The sequence below is a fragment of the Salmo trutta genome, chromosome 4, assembly GCF_901001165.1.
Source record: "Salmo trutta chromosome 4, fSalTru1.1, whole genome shotgun sequence".
NCBI classification, from domain to species: Eukaryota; Metazoa; Chordata; class Actinopteri; order Salmoniformes; family Salmonidae; genus Salmo; species Salmo trutta.
In genome coordinates, this window is record NC_042960.1 from 26,643,931 (window position 1) to 26,665,099 (window position 21,169).

The following is a 21,169-nucleotide window of genomic DNA, read 5'->3' on the forward strand; positions in this document are numbered from 1 at the left end:
CCTTAGATCATGGGAAAAGCTTCACTTGACTTTTGCACTTCAATCATTCCACGGTGACTGGCTAAGCCCGCTACGCTATGAAACCACACACGATTGCAGAGACTTTGTTTTCACCCTATCAATTGCGGCTGGTAAAACCAATGTGTGGGGAGGCTGAGGCACAGAAACTCACATCAATACCTTTTGTCAGATAACACCGTGAAACTATGAATTGATGCTATATTTAGCAATCAAGAGGAAACTCAAAAACTCCACCTTATGTTCTCCAAATGAACGTTAGCTGTGAGGGCTGAGATGCCCATGCATTGACTCTTGCTCGCTACATGTCGGATGTTCTTCACGAGGACATATTGTTCTGTTTCACAATTCCCAAGCATGAAACTGCACAGGGTATGTTCAGTGTGCTGCGTGACTATATTGACAAAAAACCGATTCCATGGGATCGAATGTTTGGCTTTTGCACACGTGGGGCTCAATCTCTCACGGATTGGCAGGCAGGCAACTGCACTCTTGTTATGAATGTGTCTACCTCTGCCATATGGACACATTGTGTAATACACCCACTGAGCTATAATGAATACATTGACGGCAACTGGTGGCAAAAGAGCTGAGCGCGGAACTCCGAGTTATGCAGCAGGTAACTTCGATTGTAAACTACATCGTGCACGCCTGTTCTCAAAACCATATGGCGATATGGGATAAGAGCATGAAAATGTTATTTCACACCGAGGCTTGGTGGTTATCGAAGAGGAGTGTTGGCAAGATCTTTTAAATTGAGAGAGGAACTATTGTCATTCGCAACTGAACAAAAATATAAAGGCAACATGCAACAATTTCAAAGACTTTACTGAGTTACAGTTCATATAAGGAAATCAGTCAATTGAAATAAATTCATTAGGCTCTAATCTATGGATATGAAATGACTGGGAATACAGATATGAATCTGTTGAACATACATGCATGCATGCATGCATGCATGCATACTACCGTTCAAAAGTTTGGTCACTTAGAAATGTCCTTGTTTTTGAAAGAAAAGCAAAAAAATGTGTCCATGAAAATAACATCAATTGATCACAAATACAGTGTAGACATTGTTAATGTTGTAAATGATTATTGTAGCTGGAAATGGCAGATTTTTAATGGAATATTTAAATAGGCGTACGGAGGCCCATTACCAGCCACCATCACTCCTGTGTTCCAATGGCACGTTGTGTTAGCTAATCTAAGTTTATCATTTTAAAAGGCTAATTGATCATTAGAAAGCACTTTTGCAATTGTTAGCACAGCTGAAAACTGTTGTTCTCCTTTTTAAGACAAAAGCCTAGCAATGATACAAAAAACATTACACCAGAAACATGTTCTTATCAACGTACAGTACACTATATATATACAAAAGTATCTGCACGCTACAGCATACGACGACTTTCTAGACAATTCTGTGCTTCCAACTTTGTGGCAACAGTTTGAGGAAGGCCCTTACCTGTTTCAGCATGACAATGTCCCCATACACAAAGCGAGGTCCATACAGAAATGGTTTGTCGAGATCGGTGTGGAAGAACTTGACTGGTCTGCACAGAGACCTGACCTCAACCCCATCAAACACCTTTGGGATGAATTGGAACGCCGACTGCGAGCCAGGCCTAATCGCCAAACATCAGTGCCCGACTTCACTAATGCTCTTGTGGCTGAATGATGCGGGAACTTGCTGCCAATGTTCCAACATCTGGTGGAAAGCATTCCCAGAAGAGTGGAGGCTGTTATAGCAGCAAAGGGGAGACCAACTCCATATGTTCGATGAGCAGGTGTCCACATACTTTTGATCATGTAGTGTATTACACTTGTATTAGGGCAGGTCTGTAGAAACTGATTTAAAGGCTGTTGTACTCTCTATCATGGCATTCCAACAGAAACTTGCAGCCTCTTGCTAGTCTTGTGTAATCCCTGATGATATAATGATCAGAGTGATAGTTATGAGCCACTGAGCTGCTGTAACGAACCACCTGTTAGGCCTGCTGCTGCTCATGATGTGGCCCTATGGAAGAATGCAGCGGGGCTGGAATATCGTGTACAGTAGCTTAGCTACCATCAGGCTAGCCGTGGGTGTAGGGCTGGGATATGCCAGTGAGCTCACAATACAATATTATCACAGTGCCGATACAATATGTATTGAGATTCTCACGATTCTATATGCATTGCGATTCGGTGTTCCAAACATATTGCTCTGCTGCAGAGGGAAACAATCTCTGACATGAAGTAACTCTGTTTAGTTTTTTCTCCTGTCTAACCTGGTGTTCTCTTCTCTTTCTCTCTCTGTAGTCACGTGGAGAAGATCACTACTTGGCATGACCCTCGTAAGACCATGACGGCCGCCATGAATCAGATGAGCCTCCACGCCCCCCCACCCTCTGCCACCCCACAGCAACGCAACATGGCCCTGTCCCAGCCCAACCTCGGTTAGTGTCGCGCACACACACACACACACATCCTAGGGTTGACTACATTCCTGGTATTTTACAAATGTTCCACTCTGAGAATAAATCATTTTTCTGCTGGGTAACCAGGTATTTCCCGCCAAAACTGGAAGTTTAATTCTAAAACATATGCAAATGTCTAGATTTGATTAGAACTTTGATCAGAGCTTTGATCGGCATGAAAATTCAAGGCTGATGCTACCTAAAACCAGATGAGCCCTACATCAAGCCCAATAAAGCCCAAATGATTGTGCTGGTATTCAATAGGCGTACTTTTGATAGGCTGTAGGCCACCGCACATTACGCACAACAGAATAACATAAAAGCTCATCGACGTATGCTCTCTTAGGTAAATAAATAAAACAACCTCCAGTAATCTTTTTGGATATGGACTGTATTATTGTATTATACTGTATTATATGGACTGGAATTATGCACCTCATTCAAACCATGAAGCTGGGAGAGAACATGCAATGCTGGTGCAGGACATGCGGCCTACAAAGTTACAATTATAGGCTAGTGAATTAGTTTAATTCTGAAATATAATAGGCCAATTTTAAAACGTTATAATTAGTAGGCTGACGCATTAGCCTGCCTTTCACACTATTTCCCCTAATGTTGTGCGACGTGTGTATTACCTTCATTCCTTCCTCATGCTCAACAGGTAAATTACATTTTGTTTTGTTGTCCTTATCTTCATTGTAATGACATGCTTGAATAATATAGGACTAAAATAAGATGCAGACGGCTTTTTCTTTTCTTCACGAAGATTGAATGTTTATGCGTCTGAATAAATAACTGCTATAGCAGCCAAACTTAACTGGCGAACCGTGGTCCGGGTCCGAACCCAGAGAAGGGTCAATCCGGACTGGACAACATCGCATTTTGTTATGTCAATCAATTATATTTAGACAGCTTTAAAAAATCAACCGGGCGCAACGGCCTCTCAGCAACCTCTTTCTCGCGCTCTCGCGAAGCAACGCCCACCTCTACTAGTGCCCCGTCTAATACAATCGTGTGGTTATATGCAAATACAAGAGGCCGCTTACCCAATCACATCAATCCAAATATTCTCTGCGGAACCTTGGGACAAGCAGGCAGAAAGAAAGTGCGGTTCAATTGTTAATATCACACATAGGAGCTTAGTTACCAGTATCTTTTGTTAATATGGCTTGTTTAAATAACAAAAAAAAAAGATGTACTCTGAAAACCGTATATTCAAAGACGAGTGGACGGAAAAGTATTTATTTATTCATTCTCCCCGCAACTAGCACAACCAATGTGCCTGATATGCAGTGAGCCCATAGCTCTCCTGAAAAGTGCCAATGTTAAGCGCCATTATGACACCAGGCATAGTAAATTTGATCAGACGTATCCCCTGAACATGGAGGTGAGAACAAACAAGATTAACCAACTCAAATCCCAATATGAGTGGTCCATCAATGTCCTTGTCAATTCCCTGACAGCCCAACAACATGCAATGGAGTGTTCACTGAGAATAGCTTTGGTGTTGGGTAAACACACACAAGAAAATGCAGATGCTGAGATGGTAAAAGGATGCATGTGTGAAGTTGCTGACACCTTGCTTGGAGGTAAACAAAAAGATGAGCTCAGGGAAAAGATCAAACAGATCCCACTGTCAGATTCCACTGCAATGAAGAGAACTGAAATGTTAGCTGAAGATTTAACTTCACAACTTGATGAGGCCATTCAGAATGCAGCATGCATTTCATTAGCTGTGGATGATTCAAAAGATAACACTGCGAACAAAGTTGTCAGAAGAAGCAAAATAGATCTTCAGATGGGTAGATGTACATTACTGAAATGAAGTTGATTGAGCTGCAAGAAAATGTGTCTTTGAAGGAGCAGGCTGGTGATTGTGACGCTGTCACTTTCTGGGGAAAGATGGTGCCTGCAACTGATTTTTCCTGTTCTCAAGAGACTGGCATTATACATCCTGACCATGTTTGACTCCACATACAAGCTGTGAATCAGCCTTCTCCACAATCCAACTTAAAAACAAATACCGCACCAGGCTCACCAATGAACACCTGCACTAGTGTCTCAGAGTTGCTCTCACACCATTTGTGCCTAAGTTCAAAGCATTGGCAGGAGACAAAGTGAAATTTCTCTCATTGATGCAATGGCAAGGCCCAGAGTGACTTAAACATGAATATTGCATGGCCCACAGTGACATTCTGGGCATTCAAATTATTATTTTTGTTCAACTCTCCTTTGTTCTCCAGAAAACATGCACTTTATTTCAAAATAATAATTTAAAAAAGTGAATTCAAGGCCCATGTACAATGGTTCAGAGTGCACTTTGTTCATACAGTTATGCAACCACTTTTGTTCTTCAGCAATGTTGATGCAATGTTCCACATTTACATGCTAAAGGAGTTGTAATTAAAGTTCTTAGTCTCATTTAATGTATTTAATGTACTTTTTATATAACATGTTTCCTAAGTCGTAGACGACTGTTTTACTACGCTGTACCATAACGCCGATATCCCTCCGGACCTTTGCCACCTAGGAAATTTGTGTCACTGGACCTTCTCAAATAGTAGTTGAGTACCCCTGTGCTATAGCGCGTCTTCTCCTTTCCCCGTGGGTTCTTTTAGCTTCTGTATTTAACATTCGGCAAACAAGAGCAAGCTTGCATCCCTCTTATCAGTAGAAGAAATGCTAAAAAAAATATGTCCATTAAGCTATTCTAGTCTTGCTTTTCCAGGGACCCCACAAGAGCTAAGGGAGAAGAGGCCAGCGGAGAGCATGTGCGTATTGCTTAAGAGTGAAGACCAAGACTATAAGTTCGAAGCTTATGCATATTAATCTTTACGAGTCGATTGAAACACCTGAGCGTCAATCTAACATAATAACAAATTCCCCATCAAAATCTGCCTGTTTAAACTAGATGTTTTTTGTTGTTGTATGGACTGCGTCTCAATCTACCGCAGCCACTTATGTCAGCCTTCCGCATCTGCAGTGGAAAGTGGCAGAGCTACAGCACTGTTTATTAGATCATCCCATTATGATCACTCTATGGAAAGATGAGACTATCACGAACACGATGGTGATCTCCGTTTTGCTCTAGGACCCCCACAAGCTCCACGGAACTCGTCTGAAGTCGGTACCGTCGATGTGCCAACTTCTGTCTGTAATGTCTGAACCGTTTGGGCTACGAACTCTCACAAACACGATCGTTTCGCTCTACGACTCCCCCCCCCCCCCCACAAGTATCACGGGCCTCGTCTGAAGGAATGGAAGTATAGAAGTAATTTTGTGCCAACAAACAAAACGTGTTAAATATTTGTCCCCAAAAATATATTTCCTGAGCTTTCTTATCTCATATACTGTAGATAGATGCCCCAGCCTAGGTAATACATTCAATGCAGCATTAGCCCTTATTTTTAGCTAATTAATTATGGGGGTGGGTTCTACTAAGTTAACATATGGAACTGTTTTAAGGTGTATGTATGTATGTATAGGACAGATACTTCAAAAACCTTATTTCTTATTATACATTTTTCGACTGTCTGTTTTGCCGTTTTATGAATGTGTTATTCAATGCATTTCTATGGGCTATAGTAGTAATTTTATCAAATCATTTGTATTTATTTTTTATACCTTCCTAAATAAAATGGCTAAATGATCCATGGTACGACCACCTTAAAACAATTCCATATGTTAACTTAGAAGAACCCACCCCCATAATAGTAGAACCCACCCCCATCTGACCAATGACGTCTTTCACCCTGGGGACTACCACAATAACATGAGCAGTCCCTTTCCACAATAACACCAAAGAATGTGTGTGAACCAACCAAAAGCCAGGATCTGTGTTGCCTGAGAGAGGCATGTTGTTGTGTTGAAGGTGGAGAGATAAGGAAGCCCTCCCCACCCTCTTATGCTCCACTTAGTCTGACAGAGCCTGACAGCTCCTTCATAACACAGATTGGCATTGACTGGTTAATCTCATTCACGTTAGCATTAGCCTAGCTAGCACCGCTAATAGACCTAGCTAACCCATATCACAGCCACCTGGCTCAGCCTGTAGAACATCACCACTGCCTCTTTCAGTACAGTGTGTGTGCGCTTTGTTATGCCATTTTAGTCGATGACATGGAAAAAAGGTGTCTGCAGTTGGAGAGGGATGGGCTGAGTGTGCAGTGGAGGGGTAAACTAAAGGAAGAGTGAGAGAACCAAACAGGTTGAAAATTTAAAGAGAGACCTAGGAAATTTAGGACAGAGTGGAGCGGGATCGCGTGTGTGTGTGGCCCAGTGTGTGAGTGTATGAATGGAGTCGCTCATCCTGAGTAGTTGTATATACACCACCCTGCTCGACTTGTTCAAACGTCACTGGGATGTTTTTCTCCTCCCTACCACTGCTCTATTTGAGAGATGTCACACACACACACACGCGCAAACTCTCTAAACCTACGACTTTAAAATAAGGTGACCAGATTTCTGAAATTAAAACCGGGGACATTTCCAGTTCGGCGGTCAATATATCATTAAAATATCCAATGATATTATCTACGAAATAAAAAGGGGGACAATTCCAGTTTCATGTATTTAGTCTAACAAGCACACTGTGATAGAGAAAACAACTATATTACAGAAACACTACAGACAAGACAGAACGGTCCAATCTGAACAGCCATTCAGTGGTCCTGGTAGTCTGGGTAGAATAAGAGCATAAGAGAACATGAGCAAAATTGAAAAAACAGGCAATAGTATGTGAAATACTTAACAACATAATAAAGAAATAAGAGAATGATGTGATTGGTAACTACATAATATACTTATACCAACCTAATCTGTATATTTCTCAGAAGAATGTATCTTCTTCAGGATTGCTCTGTCTTTGGCCAGCTTCTCCATGAACTCCTGGCAGGGGAGGTTGAAGTTTGTCTTCACAATAAGCATAGGAACAGTGAACCTATTTCTTGCTGCTGTCCATATATCATTCCTTCCGTTTCTTGGAAAGAGCCATTGTACCTCCTCTGTCTGCTCTTCTTACTCTCAACTTTTTCTTCTGCTCCAATCTTTCTCCTCCTCTTTTCTTCACTTGTCTTTCTTCCTTCTCTTTGCCTTTCCACCTCACTCTTCTACACTCTCCTCGCTTCACTCTTTTTACTCCCTTAATTTTTCCTTCTCCTTCCTCTCCCATCTTTAATAATAAATAGTACACTATTAGATAAAATACTTTGGTTAACAGATTCCCGTTGCTTGCCTCATTTTTGTATTTTATCTCAAAAACATTGTTTGGAGTAATAAATTGGCAGGCTCTAATCATATCTTTACCATTCCTCCTCTTTCACTCTTCTTCCTATCCAGTCTTCCTCTCCTTCCTCTCCACTCTAACAGAAAACATTATGCTAATGTTATCCATGAGAATTTCAAAATGTATTTTCCCACTACTTATCATAATGCCAAACCATTAAAATTGTAATCTACAAATAAATATTCTCATAATTAATTGTGCATTCATTTAATATAATCATATTTTCAAAATAGCCCGCCCACTGCATGTTTACATGTGAACTTTTTTTTTACCTAGCTACCATGACAGTAGCTAGCTATCCTAGCTAGATAACTTAGTCGACATAGCTTATGTTAGCTAACATAAGCTATTTAAAACCTTATAGAGCAGATCATATATCCTATATAAAAAATGGTGACATAACGTCACTAGCTAGTATCTCAAACGATTGCAACTTACCTGGCTTGAAAATACTTTGTGGTGATATTGTGGATTCACTTGACACTTGCTAGCTTCTGGCTGAGTTTTCCACAGCAGTTTTCTCTAAAACTAGAGTGAGCCAGTGTTGCCAACTCCTCAGTAAGGAAAGTAGCTATTGGCTGTTCTAGAAGTTGCTAAATGACGTCATCACCTAATTTGCATAATTGGCCATGTGCATGTAATTGTGATGGACGTTGTAGGAGAGAGGAATAACGTCGTGGGAGAGACAAAAAGTGAGTAAAAAAAAAACTAAATATGTTTAGAACTACAAATGAACTTTATTTTTTATTTTTTATGTCACAATTCCAACCCTCCTCCTTTATCTGGGCTTGGGACTGGCAAAAATCCCAAAAGAGACACTCTGGTGGAGTTACTTCATTTTTTATTATTTTGTTTTTTTGTTTAGTTTTCTTAATTTGGTTTGGTTTTTAACCTTAACAAGTCACAGTAAAACATGAACATTTTTAACCATAACATTAAAAAAAACATGTTTGTATGCAATCTACATTAACAACTTAAATGGACCAAAAAGAGACAATAGAAAAAACTGTCAATGGCAATGTAAGAAAATTATGGTAACTAGTCTGGCCCTAATTCAGGTGAATAAATTTTGTATATTTATGTAAGCCACTGCGGGATCAGCCAGCGGCGGCTTCCGTTATGCACGATTCATTTGCAGTCTGGAGGCAGAGTGGTGAATATCTCCTGCTCTGACTGCAGCTGCGCGAGGACTGGGCCGCCTGTGAGTGCTTTGGGATGGGGGTGGGGCCCACGGCAGCACCCGCTGCTCGTTGAGAAGAGTAAGAACAATACGTGCTTTCACGTCAGGGTCTCCAAAAGTCTCCAATAACACCAGAAAAAGTCGCTAGATTTGTTGCTAGTCACTTTTTTTGAAAATGTGTGGCTAGAGGGGTCTGAATACTCGCTAAATATAGTGACAAAGTCGCTAAGTTGGCAACACTGCCGCGAGCAAGTAGTTAGTAGAAGAAGAGTGAATGAAGCTGCTATAGCGAGCAGCCCCCTCTGTTGGACAAAACAAGCACAACGCGATTGAGACGTCAACCGGTAGGCTCTGCTGCCTGGTCTTTCTTGCCACGTAAAATATAATTTCACTTTGCAGTCTGTTTTTAATGCATTGTTAAAAACGGGGACATTTCTGGGGACAGGCCACCAAAAATGGGGACTGTTCCTGGAAACCGGTGACGTCTGGTCACCTACTTTAAAATAACTCTGATGGCTGTTCCTAAAGCACATCAGGACTAATCCTGACTGGAGCTTGTGGGCCTAATTCAAACTTTTGTGCATATCTTCCATGGAAAGTTTTCACAAGTTTAACTTTGACCAATTTTATCTCTCAAAACTGGATTTGATCATCACCCCCCCCTCTTGCTGGAACAACGCTTGCGGGCGCCCCAGTCTTTGTTGAAGGGGAATTATCTTTGTCTTTGTTGTCCTGATGGCTGTTTTCTACCGCTTTGTTTTCTTCTCTTCTCTCCTCTCAGATGGACATGTTAGCACACTCTGCTTTAGGGTTTTAACAGACAACACACAGGTCTATGGTTGCCAGTTACAGGTCTTGATCCCGTACTGTCGATTCTGTCTACTCCCTGAGGAGTGCTGTGATTCTTGTACGGGTATCTAGAGTGATCATCACCAATCCTGGTTCTGGAGAGGTGATGGTGTGCAGGGTTTTGTTTCAGACCAGCACTAAAACACCTGATTCTAAGAAACGACTAGAAATATACTGTAGCTACCTGGTATCTCTCCACTACTACGTTTGGTGATCATGATCACTGTCCCTGTAGTTCTAGAATAGATTCAGTGGAATTTCACCTCCCACTCATCCCTTGACACTCTATCTCCCATGGCAACTCGGTGAGTGAACTCAGCCGTTTTCAGATTTAGCTCTAGTCATGACTAGGCTCATCTCCACTGTTAGCCATGTTGACTCATCATGAAACTTGTGAGAAAGCACTCTGCTCCTCTCCATTCCACTTCAACTCCTTGACTGTATTCTTAGTCAAATCACCTGATGAAACAAAAGGTGAGTGACTGAGGAAGAAACATTGAAAATGTGTCAAACTGTAATTATTTAGATTACTGTTCACCAGTATGTTTCTGCTCCAAAGAATTCAATCCCCCAAAAGCTTTATTGTCCAATCAAATGAACATACTGTAAGATATGAAATTTGGTCACAAGAAACCTGCATCAGTCAGGCTTGGTAAAGTTGAAGTACTCTGGCTGACATGGTGTTGCTGCTGCTTGTGAACAGGAGAGCTACCTGATGGCTGGGAGCAGGCTGAAAACCCTAGTGGAGAAACCTACTTCATTGACCACAAAACGCACAGAACGTCTTGGCTCGACCCGCGCGTGGATGCTCGCCTCAGTAAGTACCCTCTGGACCGCAAGTGGACCGCAAATCCCCCAAATCGCTACCTTTTCAACTTGCTCAAACCTCCAACCCAACCAACCAATCAACCCCCTTCATCCCCAAAATTACTAGCATTAAACTAATCAAACCATGCCCCTTGATCCCTCATACCTGACCATTGCCCCCTGTTGCCTCCTGGGACCGAGCTTTGCCTGTGAGAAGCTAGAGCAATGCTTTGCTTGGACAAGAGTTAGCTAAATCTTCCTGAGAAACCCAATCACATGCTTATCTGGATACCAAGTCTGATTCCAATAGCCAATGACAGTGCCAAGTCTGATTTATGAAAGCCAATAAAATGATTGCCTCTCCCTCCCACCAGTGACCAATGGTTCTCCTGCTTTCTACATGTGATTGTCACTTCCTGTCCTGACAGTGCTCTCCTATCCCTGCATGATGATTGATTGATTTTGTGTGTGTACTTGACGTATGCATTTGTGTGCTTGTATTTCAACTAAAGTCTGTTTAGTTTCTGTGTTTTAGTTAGTGATGTGAGTGAAATAGTGGGAGATGTGTTTATGCGTGGACGAGGTGTGTGTATGATTCGGCGTGTGTGTGTGTCTGTCTGGGGGAGCAACAGGCGAGTACCCAGGAGCTCTGTGCGCTGGATAACCTCCGCACCGTCAGGTCCCTAGATGGATGTTGTCAGGTCCCTAGATGGATGTTGTCAGGTCCCTAGATGGATGTTGTCAGGTCCCTAGATGGATGTTGCCAGGTCCCTAGATGGATGTTGCCAGGTCCCTAGATGGATGTTGCCAGGTCCCTAGATGGATGTTGCCAGGTCCCTAGATGGATGTTGCCAGGTCCCTAGATGGATGAGGTAAGACCAACGAGGCAAAACAGAAGCTTTCTTTGACAGAGGCGAGTTAATTGGTGTCAGATTTTAAAATGGGAATTGTTTGGACTGGTATACACATCCAGGAGAGGAACATATCAACACTAAATTGCTCTGTTAAAAATTCCTTTGATGAATATGGAAAACATTAACTTATAGTCCGCTTTATCTTTAGCTGACACTGCCTTAAAATAATGCATTTACTTTTTAGTTTCAGTCTTTCATTCCCCCAGCCAGCCGCCAAAACGGGTCCTGTTGCACAAGAGGCTGTCCTCAAAGACTGGCTGTGTGTGAGTGCTGCCAGCCTGCCTGATCCCTGACCACACACACTCGCGTGCAAGCATGCACATACAAACACACGCAAACACACACACAAAATTCGATCCTTACAAGTGTCACTTCCACATATCCTTTTATATGATATTAAATCACTCTGGGAAGTAAACGAAACTAGGTCTTTGTTGGCAGAGCAGCGCCACTCGGTACCTATGGTCTCCCCCCCGTTTCTCAGCCTCCCTTTCTTCCTTTGTTTTTCTCTCAACACCCTTACCTCCTCCCTTTTACTTTGACCCCAACTTCTCTGCTACTCCTTTCTCTCTCAATCTCTCTCTGTCTCTATTTCTCTCCTGATGTTGTGACAGAGTTGTGAGGGGTTGTAGTGTGCTGGCTCGTCGTCTTGTTGCTCTAGTCTATCGGCGAGGTTAGAGAGGGGGAGGTGAGGGGAGAGAGGTGAGGAAGCGCGAGGGAGATCATGGGAGAGAGGTGAGGAAGCGCGAGGGAGATCATGGGAGAAGAGGAGGGTAAAACAGGAGGGAGGAGTGTTATTTTACTTGTGACTGAGGCTGTGCAAAGCCTGCAGTCTGTTTTCTGCAGCCCTAATATGCACTCTCTGACAGGGTGTGTCCTGCCCTGTAAGCTTGTCCCAGACCCAAACCTACAAATTCTGCTCTGAGTGTTTCTGTGTGCAATTGCATGCATGTGTGTCTGTCTGTTTGGCCCCTATCCAAATTTAGGGCCTCCACTCAAGCTATTTGGTTCTAACAAAACAAGGTTATAATAAATAAATGTTCCCATCATTGTCATGTACTTTAGCCCAGGCCTCTTAATAGCTGTAAGCATAATCTATTTGATATGTTTGAATGTCTAATGGACGGTTTCCTGTCTGGCCCCTTCACCAAACATGAAGGCTGTTGCAATGAATAGCTTTGGAACCAAAATGGCCGTGCATCGAGCCTCTGGGAATTACATCATTGAGTGTAATAGGACAATTATGGATGGTTATTTTGCCGAATTGTGAAGTACGTTAAGGGGCTCTGAGGAACACCTTATGTTCCACAAATGTGTTGCTTTTATAGAAAGAAAGATGAAATCATACATTGCATAACAGCTAGGCCACAACCATTTTTTTCTTACATGAGTCAAACTTTCCCCACACACTGAGTCTGTGTTGAACCCATTTGGTTGTGATTTGGGAAAGGAGGTTAGGTAAACTATGTATGTTCCTTCTTTGCTCTTCATCCAGACTTCAAGTAAACTACAGGTCCAGCTGACAGATGGGGGGGAGAGAGGCACACTGAACTGCCAAGGGAGAGAGGGGAGGAGGAGATAGAGAGAGGAGGCAAAGGAGAGCGAGATGGAGGGAAAGAGAAACAGATGTGCTGAGAGAGATAGAAGGAAAGAGATGGGGTGAAGGAGAGAGCAGACTGTGTCTGTCCACACTGAAACCACCAGACTGTCTGCTTTTTGTGCCATGTACCTTTTCAGCTCCAAATCGGGCCTTTACTGCTACATTTATGCCATGTGTGATTAGTTTACGTCACGCATACACAATGACTTTGTGCTCTGGAGAATCCATTAAAAGTTTGAGCAAGTTTTTATTCAATACTGTTGAAAAAATACTGGTGAAGCTGCAGTTAAAGACCTCCATTGAGGTGTGAATAATGTTGACCAAGTGAATGAACTGACCAAATCATGATCACATTTCTCCGTCTCCTGTTCTGTCCAGACCCAAGGCAGGCTCTGTCCTGTACACTAACTAAATACTGTATGCTTGTTGTGCTTGGATCACACATCTTTCGTCCCCCCCCCCCCATTTCTCTCTCTTTCTGTCAATCTAGTTGTTCCTGTGAGAGCAGGGCGACCGTGTGTCTGTCCTGTCCTGAGACAGAAAACAGAACACTGCATCACTGTCCTGGCCTTCGTTAAGCTACACTTCTCTCACTCTGTATCACTGAGCTGGCCGGGCTCACCGAGTCGGACATAGGGGCCTGGCTAATTATTAACGACCGCTGGTAACAAAGAAAACAGCTCATCACTGCTTGATAGTGATTATTCAGTCTTCGAAAGAATGAGCTGATGATTATCTGACTAGAGACAGTAGACAAGTCCCAAAAACAATGTTCTCTTTTTTTTTCTTCTGAAACCAACCTTACTGACCCCTTTTGTCTGTTGTCTGGAATAGCCAAGTCTAGATGCTATTGCTGGAGGTCTAGTCTGTCCTGGCCATCTGGTTTCCCTTAAGCGCAGGAGCAGTATTCTATCCATATTGCTGGTGTGCTTTAAAGTATGTGGCTTAGGCTCTGTTGACAGCGAGAAACAACCTGACCAAGCTCTATCACATGTGAAGTGTTTATGCTGACAGTTTACATCTGTGTCCGTGTGTGGTGTGCGTGCGTGCGTACGGTGTTTTTGTACATGTACAAAGGACGTCATTGTAAAACAAGAATTTGTTCTTAACTGACTTGCCTAGTTTAAAAAAAAAGGTGAAATAAAATGAATACGTGTAGCCTATGCGCGGGGGATCCATTTCCAGCCTAACTTACTATCTGGACCTTGTCTCCTTCCCAGAGCAGTGGTGTGAAAAGAGGTGATGTGGAACTAGTGAAGTGAGCTGAGCTCAAAGTGTTCAGAATCAGCTGCTGTTCACCTGATTGAATAGACCTGATAGAAATGTCTGCAGTAGTACTGTGTACATACTAGCGCAGTCATTCTTATCACAGTACTATAAGCCTCAAGATAACCCTCTCGCCCTTTTTCTCTGTCCTCCACTGTGTTTGTTGTTTCTAGCCTTAATAACAACCCCCCCCTCCCTCCTGTCTGTCTCTCCCTCCACAGTGATGTCCCAACACCATCACCAACAGCAACTGCAACACACCCAGCAGCCCCAGCAGCCCCAACAGGCCCAAGCCTTAGGCTCACCTGGCTCACTCCCCCAGCAGCAGAGCTCCCAGGCTGGGATGATGAGCCTGTCCAGTCCCCTGGGCGTGGGGGTCAGTTCCCAGCACCAGCAGAAGATGAGGCTGCAGCGCATCCAGCTGGAGAGGGAGAGGATCCAGAGACGACAGGAGGAGCTCATGAGACAGGTGAGGCAATCTAGACCTCAACAATAACCCCCAGCTGCTAAAGTATGAGTCCTCTAAGCTCTAATCATGAGAGAAAGGTCATGGTTAAGTAGATGTGGCCTAGTACAGTATAAGCAACAGCCCTGTATTTCTAGTAAGCCATATAACACACAAACATATTACATCCCTCATTCCCTCATCTTCCCAGTCTGGTCTGCCCCTATGGCCTTGGTCTCACAGACAGAGAGATTGCTCTGTTCTCAGTCTTCCTGTTCAAGTCTCACTCTTCTGTTTATTGCTCACAATATCGCTAATCAGTCATTATCTCCTCTTTTCCTCATAGAGACACTTTGACCCAATTTATTCAAGCTAAACACACATTAGCATGTACACATACACACTGGCCACAAACAAACAAGACTCCCAGAAAGACAGGAAATTGACTGCCTAGCTCGACAGTAATTTATTTTGAGTGCATGCTTTGGGCCTTTTTATGGCGTTTGGGGGGGATTGCACATTAGCATCCCCTGGTGGCTGAAAAGAGTTAGCTACTAGCTACTCTCTGTTTTAAACCATCTACTTTTACACTTACACGAAGGCAGGGTAGTGTTTAAGAGAAGTGTTTACATTGAGAGTGAAAGAGAGAGAGAGCACACTGAACTCTTAAGGCGTCCGTATGCTTCTTAGCAGAAACAATTCAGAGGAGTTCGACAACATTTTGTGATCATTTGGACTTCGACAGATTTTCGGCTGTTCAGGTACACAAAAAAAGGTATTGAGGTAAGCTGAAGTCGGTAGCTGATTTGTCGGTGATTGGTCAACAGTAGGGATTCTTCAATAAAATCTTTGTCATTCAACGAGAGACAACTCATTTTCATGCACATTTTTTCATCGAGAAATACTGCACCTAAAACTATGACTAAGATCTCCTTTCTTGACTATTTTGAGGAAATGTATACTGGCTACGGCATCTCAAAATGGACAGACGGTACTATTGTTTTTGAAGCAAAGGTCTTTTAAGGGAGTATGCGAGTACACCTGTTCGGCGCTAGCCGAACTGAAGCTTGCTGAAGCCTTTAGTGTGTCAGAGATGTGCACACCAGTCTGTTTACAAAATGGCTGCCTTCAAGATCCAGCCAGTGACCTCATCCAGGAAGTGTTTATCTTACCCAGAACTTTTTGGCTCTCATTCGGCCCACCCTGAGCACTGAGCAGCACTGAATGGCCTGGGGTCTGTGGGGTTGGCCAAGGGTTGGGAGAGGGGAGGTGTGTTTGGTGTGCCAATAAGGCCCATTCTTAGCAGTAGCGTCTCTATTTTCCACTGTCCTCCCCTAGACTCTGCTTTGGTCTGACTGTCTGCAAATAGATCCCTATAGTTTATTCCTCCTCTAACCGTTCTGTTCACTACCATACAGTGTGGTGTTCAGTCCATCCAGCTCCAATGTCACACTCACACCTGTCAACTGTTATAAAGCCATATTCAGAAGCCTGGAAAGCCCCTTCCCTTTAGATATACAGCCATTTTGTTACACACACAGCCCATCAGCTGAATGGGTAAGACATTCAAAGTGAATTGGAACGGCAAGCTGGTGTTTCTCAGGTGACTGTTCACTGGAAGTTAGTAGTGCCTGAGGCATGGAGACTGACACCGATCCAACCCCAGAAACAGTATCAGGGCAGCGGGACAGGCAAGGGTTAGTCCCCTCTCTCTCCCTTCCTCCTAGTCCCACCAGTGTAGGTCTGTCTTTGATACTCATCCTGTACGAGTGCCTAACTGTGTGTGTGTGTTTGGGTAGGGTTACCTGTACATCAGAAAGCACACACCTGTTACTTAACCAGTGGCCCACTTTCTTTAAGACTGTTGTGTGTGTGTGTGTGTGTGTCTTCACATCAGATAATTGCTGTGAAGTTCACACACTCACTAATATATTATGCTCTACTGATGCCTGGGGCCTGGAAAAACACTACTTGGATAATTGTTCTGTAATAGTTGTAAGAAGCAGATTCTGTCGCTGTTCTGGAGTCAGCAAATGTTTCTTCTCGTTGTGCTGTAGCACATGATGTGCTCTTGAACAATAATGAACATAGTTTCAGTAATCTTGAATCTCTCCTCCCCCTCTCCTCCTCTTCTCCTCCCCCTTCCCCTGCTGCCTATTGCTTCCCCCTAGGAGGTGGCGCTGTGTAGACAGCTGCCCATGGACTCGGAGAGCATGGCACCAGTGCCCACCCCCGGTGGCAACCCTGCCCAGCCCATGACACAGGGCAACATGCCCACCAATGGAGCCGACCCCTTCCTCAACAGGCAAGTGCACTCCTGACTCCTCCCATATATTGCTATCCCTCCACTCTTTTGCCTTTGTTTCTTCTCATTTGTCTGTCTCAGTCCCCCCCTTCCTTGCTCTCTCTCCTCTCACTCCCTTCTTTCTCAACACCCCCTCTCCTCTCTGCCCCTCTCCCACTTATCCCCTGGCTATTCTCTTCTCCTTCTCCTCTCAGCCTGTCTTCTGCTTTCAGCTTTCAAACTGTAATGTGTGATCCAGTTTGTGGACAGAAGGGATCAGTGTATTGATGTGTGTGTCATGTATGTGATCCACAGTGGTCACTTCCAGCACTCACGGGAGCAGAGCACAGACAGTGGCCTGGGGCTGGGCTGTTACAGCATCCCCACCACCCCAGAGGACTTCCTCAATAACATGGAGGAGATGGACACAGGTAGGACACCCTCTCTCTCGCCCTCTCTCTCTCTCTTTCGCCCTCTCTCTCTCTCTTTCGCCCTCTCTCTCTCTCTTTCGCTCTCTCTCTCTCTCTCTCTTTCGCCCTCTCTCCCACATGGCTTTATTGACATGGAAAGTGTTACCCACATACATTGCCAAAGCATACATATCGACACATATCAAGTCAGGTAGCCGTCTTCTCTCTCGCTCGCCTTCTCTCTCTTTTTCTCTCCCCCCTTTCTCTCTCTCTACCTGATTATATGTGACCATCTCTCTCGCCCCCCCCCCCCCCCCCCCCTTCGACTCACCTTCATCTCCCCTCTCCCCCTCCAGGTGAGAGCATGGCCCAGGCGGGCAATATGAACGTGCCCCAGCACAGCCGCTTCCCAGACTTCTTGGACTCTCTGCCAGGCACCAACGTGGACCTGGGAACCTTGGAGGGAGCAGACCTCATCCCCATCCTCAACGACGTGGAGTCAGTCCTCAACAAGAGCGAGCCCTTCCTCACTTGGCTGTAAACACACATAAACACACACACAACTTCTATACACATATATTCACAGCCATACAAACAGGACGAAAGACTCACTCCACATATCTAAAGACTACCTTTTGCTACTTTTTCAAATCAGCATTATCTTCCCACTTCTTCATGTGTACAGTAATATTATGCTCAGTCTGTCTACCCTCTGTCTGCCAGACCACATATCGTCAATCTGAGTTCAGTTTCGGATCAAAGATATAGAGTATTAATCAAAGCCTTGAGAGAACAAAAACAAATCAAAACATGACACGTATTAAAGTATACTTCACTATTGAAGTTACTGTATGGTAAACTAACAACGTTAGTAGTTTTGGTTTTGTATGTTTTATAAGACTTCCTCTGATAACCCACTCTGGTTTTGAAATCACAATTGATAAAAGCAATTCTACAGCATTCCTTTCTTTCTTGGGGTGACTTTCTATGTGGAACAAGTACTTGGTGAATATAAATACATTTGTCTTTCAATGGTATTGCTTTGACTTGACTGTCAAAATGTATGCAGGGAGGCTTTTTCACCAATAGGTGGAGCTATTGCTTAACTTACTGCAGTTATGAAATGGATCTTTACTGGCTACAAGGTTGTCCAGTCTGTAGGTTCTTTGTATAAAGTGGACCTCTGTTGGCAACAGCACTGTAAACCGTCTTCTATATCACCAGCAGTATCCTAACTGTCAGTTTGGGTTAGAATGAAAACCCGATTGGCTTTGTTACTGTTGCTTCTGTTCACAAAAACAACCATCTTGGATTCACTTCTATATCAGCATTAGCGGCCATGAGAGCAAAGTGTGTTGTATACCAAATGTTTCCTGTTGTTCGCTACAATGTTACTACAAAAGCTTTAAAACTTAAAAATTGTACTCAGTTTGATTTTTTTTAAAACATGTTTTAGTTATTGTCGTTTTATTAATTGTACTCAAGCTGATTACAATATAGTTATTATAACACTAAAAGCTCATGCCTCAGTTATGCAATGATGTGCATACGTAGAATTGTGTTTTATACCATGTACTTTTTATATCATGCTACAAGTATTATTTTTTCTTTACTGTAAAATAGCCCAGATGGGTCCTTTGCATCTGGTGCCATTGTAGGACCTATAGTATAAAGTTAGCATTTTTAGTATTTATCATGAGCTATGTCGCTTACATTTATTTTTTATGCAATTGAGATTTCAAAGCACTGCAAATCAGCAAGGGATTCAAAGATATCTGATCATGAAGTGAATGTTGAAGTTAGATGATCACCAGAAGCTCCCACTAGACGTTTTGGTTCAATGTGCGTTGAGGCTTGATAATCCTTCATAAGCAAACTCTGTCTTTGGTCCTCAGTTGGTCTTTGGGCTTGCAAAGTTGGGCCTGTTTGAAAACCCAAAGGACAACTTTTCTAATATCTGTTCTGCGGGGAAATATGCAACGATAGTATTTTATATGGCCTTTTGATGTGTTTTTCAAGGATTTTTACTGAATTGTCAGATTGGATTGGGGTTGGCATTATGATTTTGTTTTAACGTGCCAGCCCCTCAGCACAATCTGCTCTAATCTTTTTTTCTACATTTGTCTCAGTTTTTGTATTTGCATGTTGAATGACATATTTGTTATTCTTAGCGTTAGGTTTTCTATAGCCCGACCTTATATTGTGAATATACTGAGTCTGGTTACTGTGTAGAACGTTAGGACTGACAAGGCGAGAAAGTGATGGATTCTGGGAAGGGGCAATGAATAGATGGGGAGAGAGGGAGGAGGGTTGAGTTTAGGGAGGGGGCGGGCATTCAATGCACGCCAAAACCCGCTGCTTTTCAACACAGCGGCCAACACCGCGCTCATGACGTCCTAACGTCAAGGTGAAGAGGGGCCTAGAGGTGGGTGAGAGGGTGTACACAGTTACCCCACCATCACCACTACCACGTCTCATTGGAGAGGTGTGGATTGGGGGAAATGGTGTGGATTAGTGCCAAAGATTGGCGGCCTCTCTATTACCCAAGCATGGCCTAAGAAGGCTAGCTCTGACAGGGCTCGCAACATGCTAACTTATGCCCAGGCCTAGCTGAGGAAAATTGCTCCAGTGAGAGGTGATGAGGTCCTTTGAGAATCAGACAAGGTGAATGGATGAGGCTTAACACTGTCCAATCGCACAGCTTCCTCTCCTGGTGTGTGTCAGGGAGGTTTCCTGTCTGTTTTCTGTTGAATGACCTGCTGTTCAAGATCTAATAACACAAGCCAGAGGAGCACTGAGGGGGTACACTGGGCAGGGCTGTTTGTGCGTTATTACTGGGACACAATTCAAGGTTGCACCAGTATGAAGGGCACAAGTTAAAAGTTCAAGAAAATGGATAATCGCATTTATACCAGATTGTCTTTTTGTAAGTCTATACTTTGGGGGTTAACAAGACCTGATAAAGAGATGGATCCTTTGAGACCATAGATAGGGGATGAACACAGCGGTGGTATTATAGAATATAGAGTTTGAGGAAATGGTTTGGTGTGGAGCACGTTTGACTACAGCTGTGCATAGTGAGTGGCATGACATGGATTGGAAAGGATAACGCTGTAGCGCAGGATAGCACAGTGGCTAGGCTACAGCTGCATGGTTGGATGAGACGGGGGTATGTTGTCAGTAGGTACAGTGTTCTTGGAACGTTCTTGGAACGTTCATTGGTTGTGGAAATCACACACCAACAAAATGGCCGTATACTGTATCCTGGCAGTGTGGAGTTAATTTTACATAATGTAACCTGGGCAAGGAGTCTCTGAAAATGAGAATTTTAAAGTTGTGTAACGTGTAAAAAATGAATAAAATGGTGTCAAAACCGTGGATCTTTTTTGTTGATGCCATTTAATACAGAAGTTCACTTTTGATCACTAATATCACAACCCACAGATCACAGATCCAAGGATGACCTGAGAGCATAAATAACTTGCTAAATAGCGATTTTGGTGAATTAACTTGATGACAAACAAATATGCACAATAGTTTGTCTCTACATTAAATAACATATTCCTCTCAATTGTACATTTTTTGCTTGACTCGTTATGACGTTATAATTACTTATTTGCTTCCATCGTAATGTTTTGCCAGCCATCTTTGCTGAA

At 43.3% G+C, this 21,169-nt stretch overlaps 1 protein-coding gene across 3 annotated transcripts in view; it reads left to right on the forward strand.

Annotated features, from left to right (window-relative positions):
- The window catches only part of LOC115192171 (WW domain-containing transcription regulator protein 1), an 83,512-nt gene extending 62,619 nt beyond the window's left edge, over nucleotides 1–20,893 (forward strand). Inside the window, exons 2-7 of one of the 3 annotated variants that reach the window (XM_029750370.1) lie at nucleotides 2,317–2,453; nucleotides 10,491–10,604; nucleotides 14,596–14,843; nucleotides 16,991–17,124; nucleotides 17,419–17,534; nucleotides 17,870–20,893. In XM_029750370.1, coding sequence (XP_029606230.1) covers nucleotides 2,317–2,453; nucleotides 10,491–10,604; nucleotides 14,596–14,843; nucleotides 16,991–17,124; nucleotides 17,419–17,534; nucleotides 17,870–18,054 — 934 coding nt within the window. In that variant the 3' untranslated portion in view covers nucleotides 18,055–20,893. The remainder of the gene's footprint in view (nucleotides 1–2,316; nucleotides 2,454–10,490; nucleotides 10,605–14,595; nucleotides 14,844–16,990; nucleotides 17,125–17,418; nucleotides 17,535–17,869) is intronic. The other 2 variants (XM_029750371.1, XM_029750372.1) reach the window with 2 other exon arrangements.
- Nucleotides 20,894–21,169: the final 276 nt, after the last annotated feature.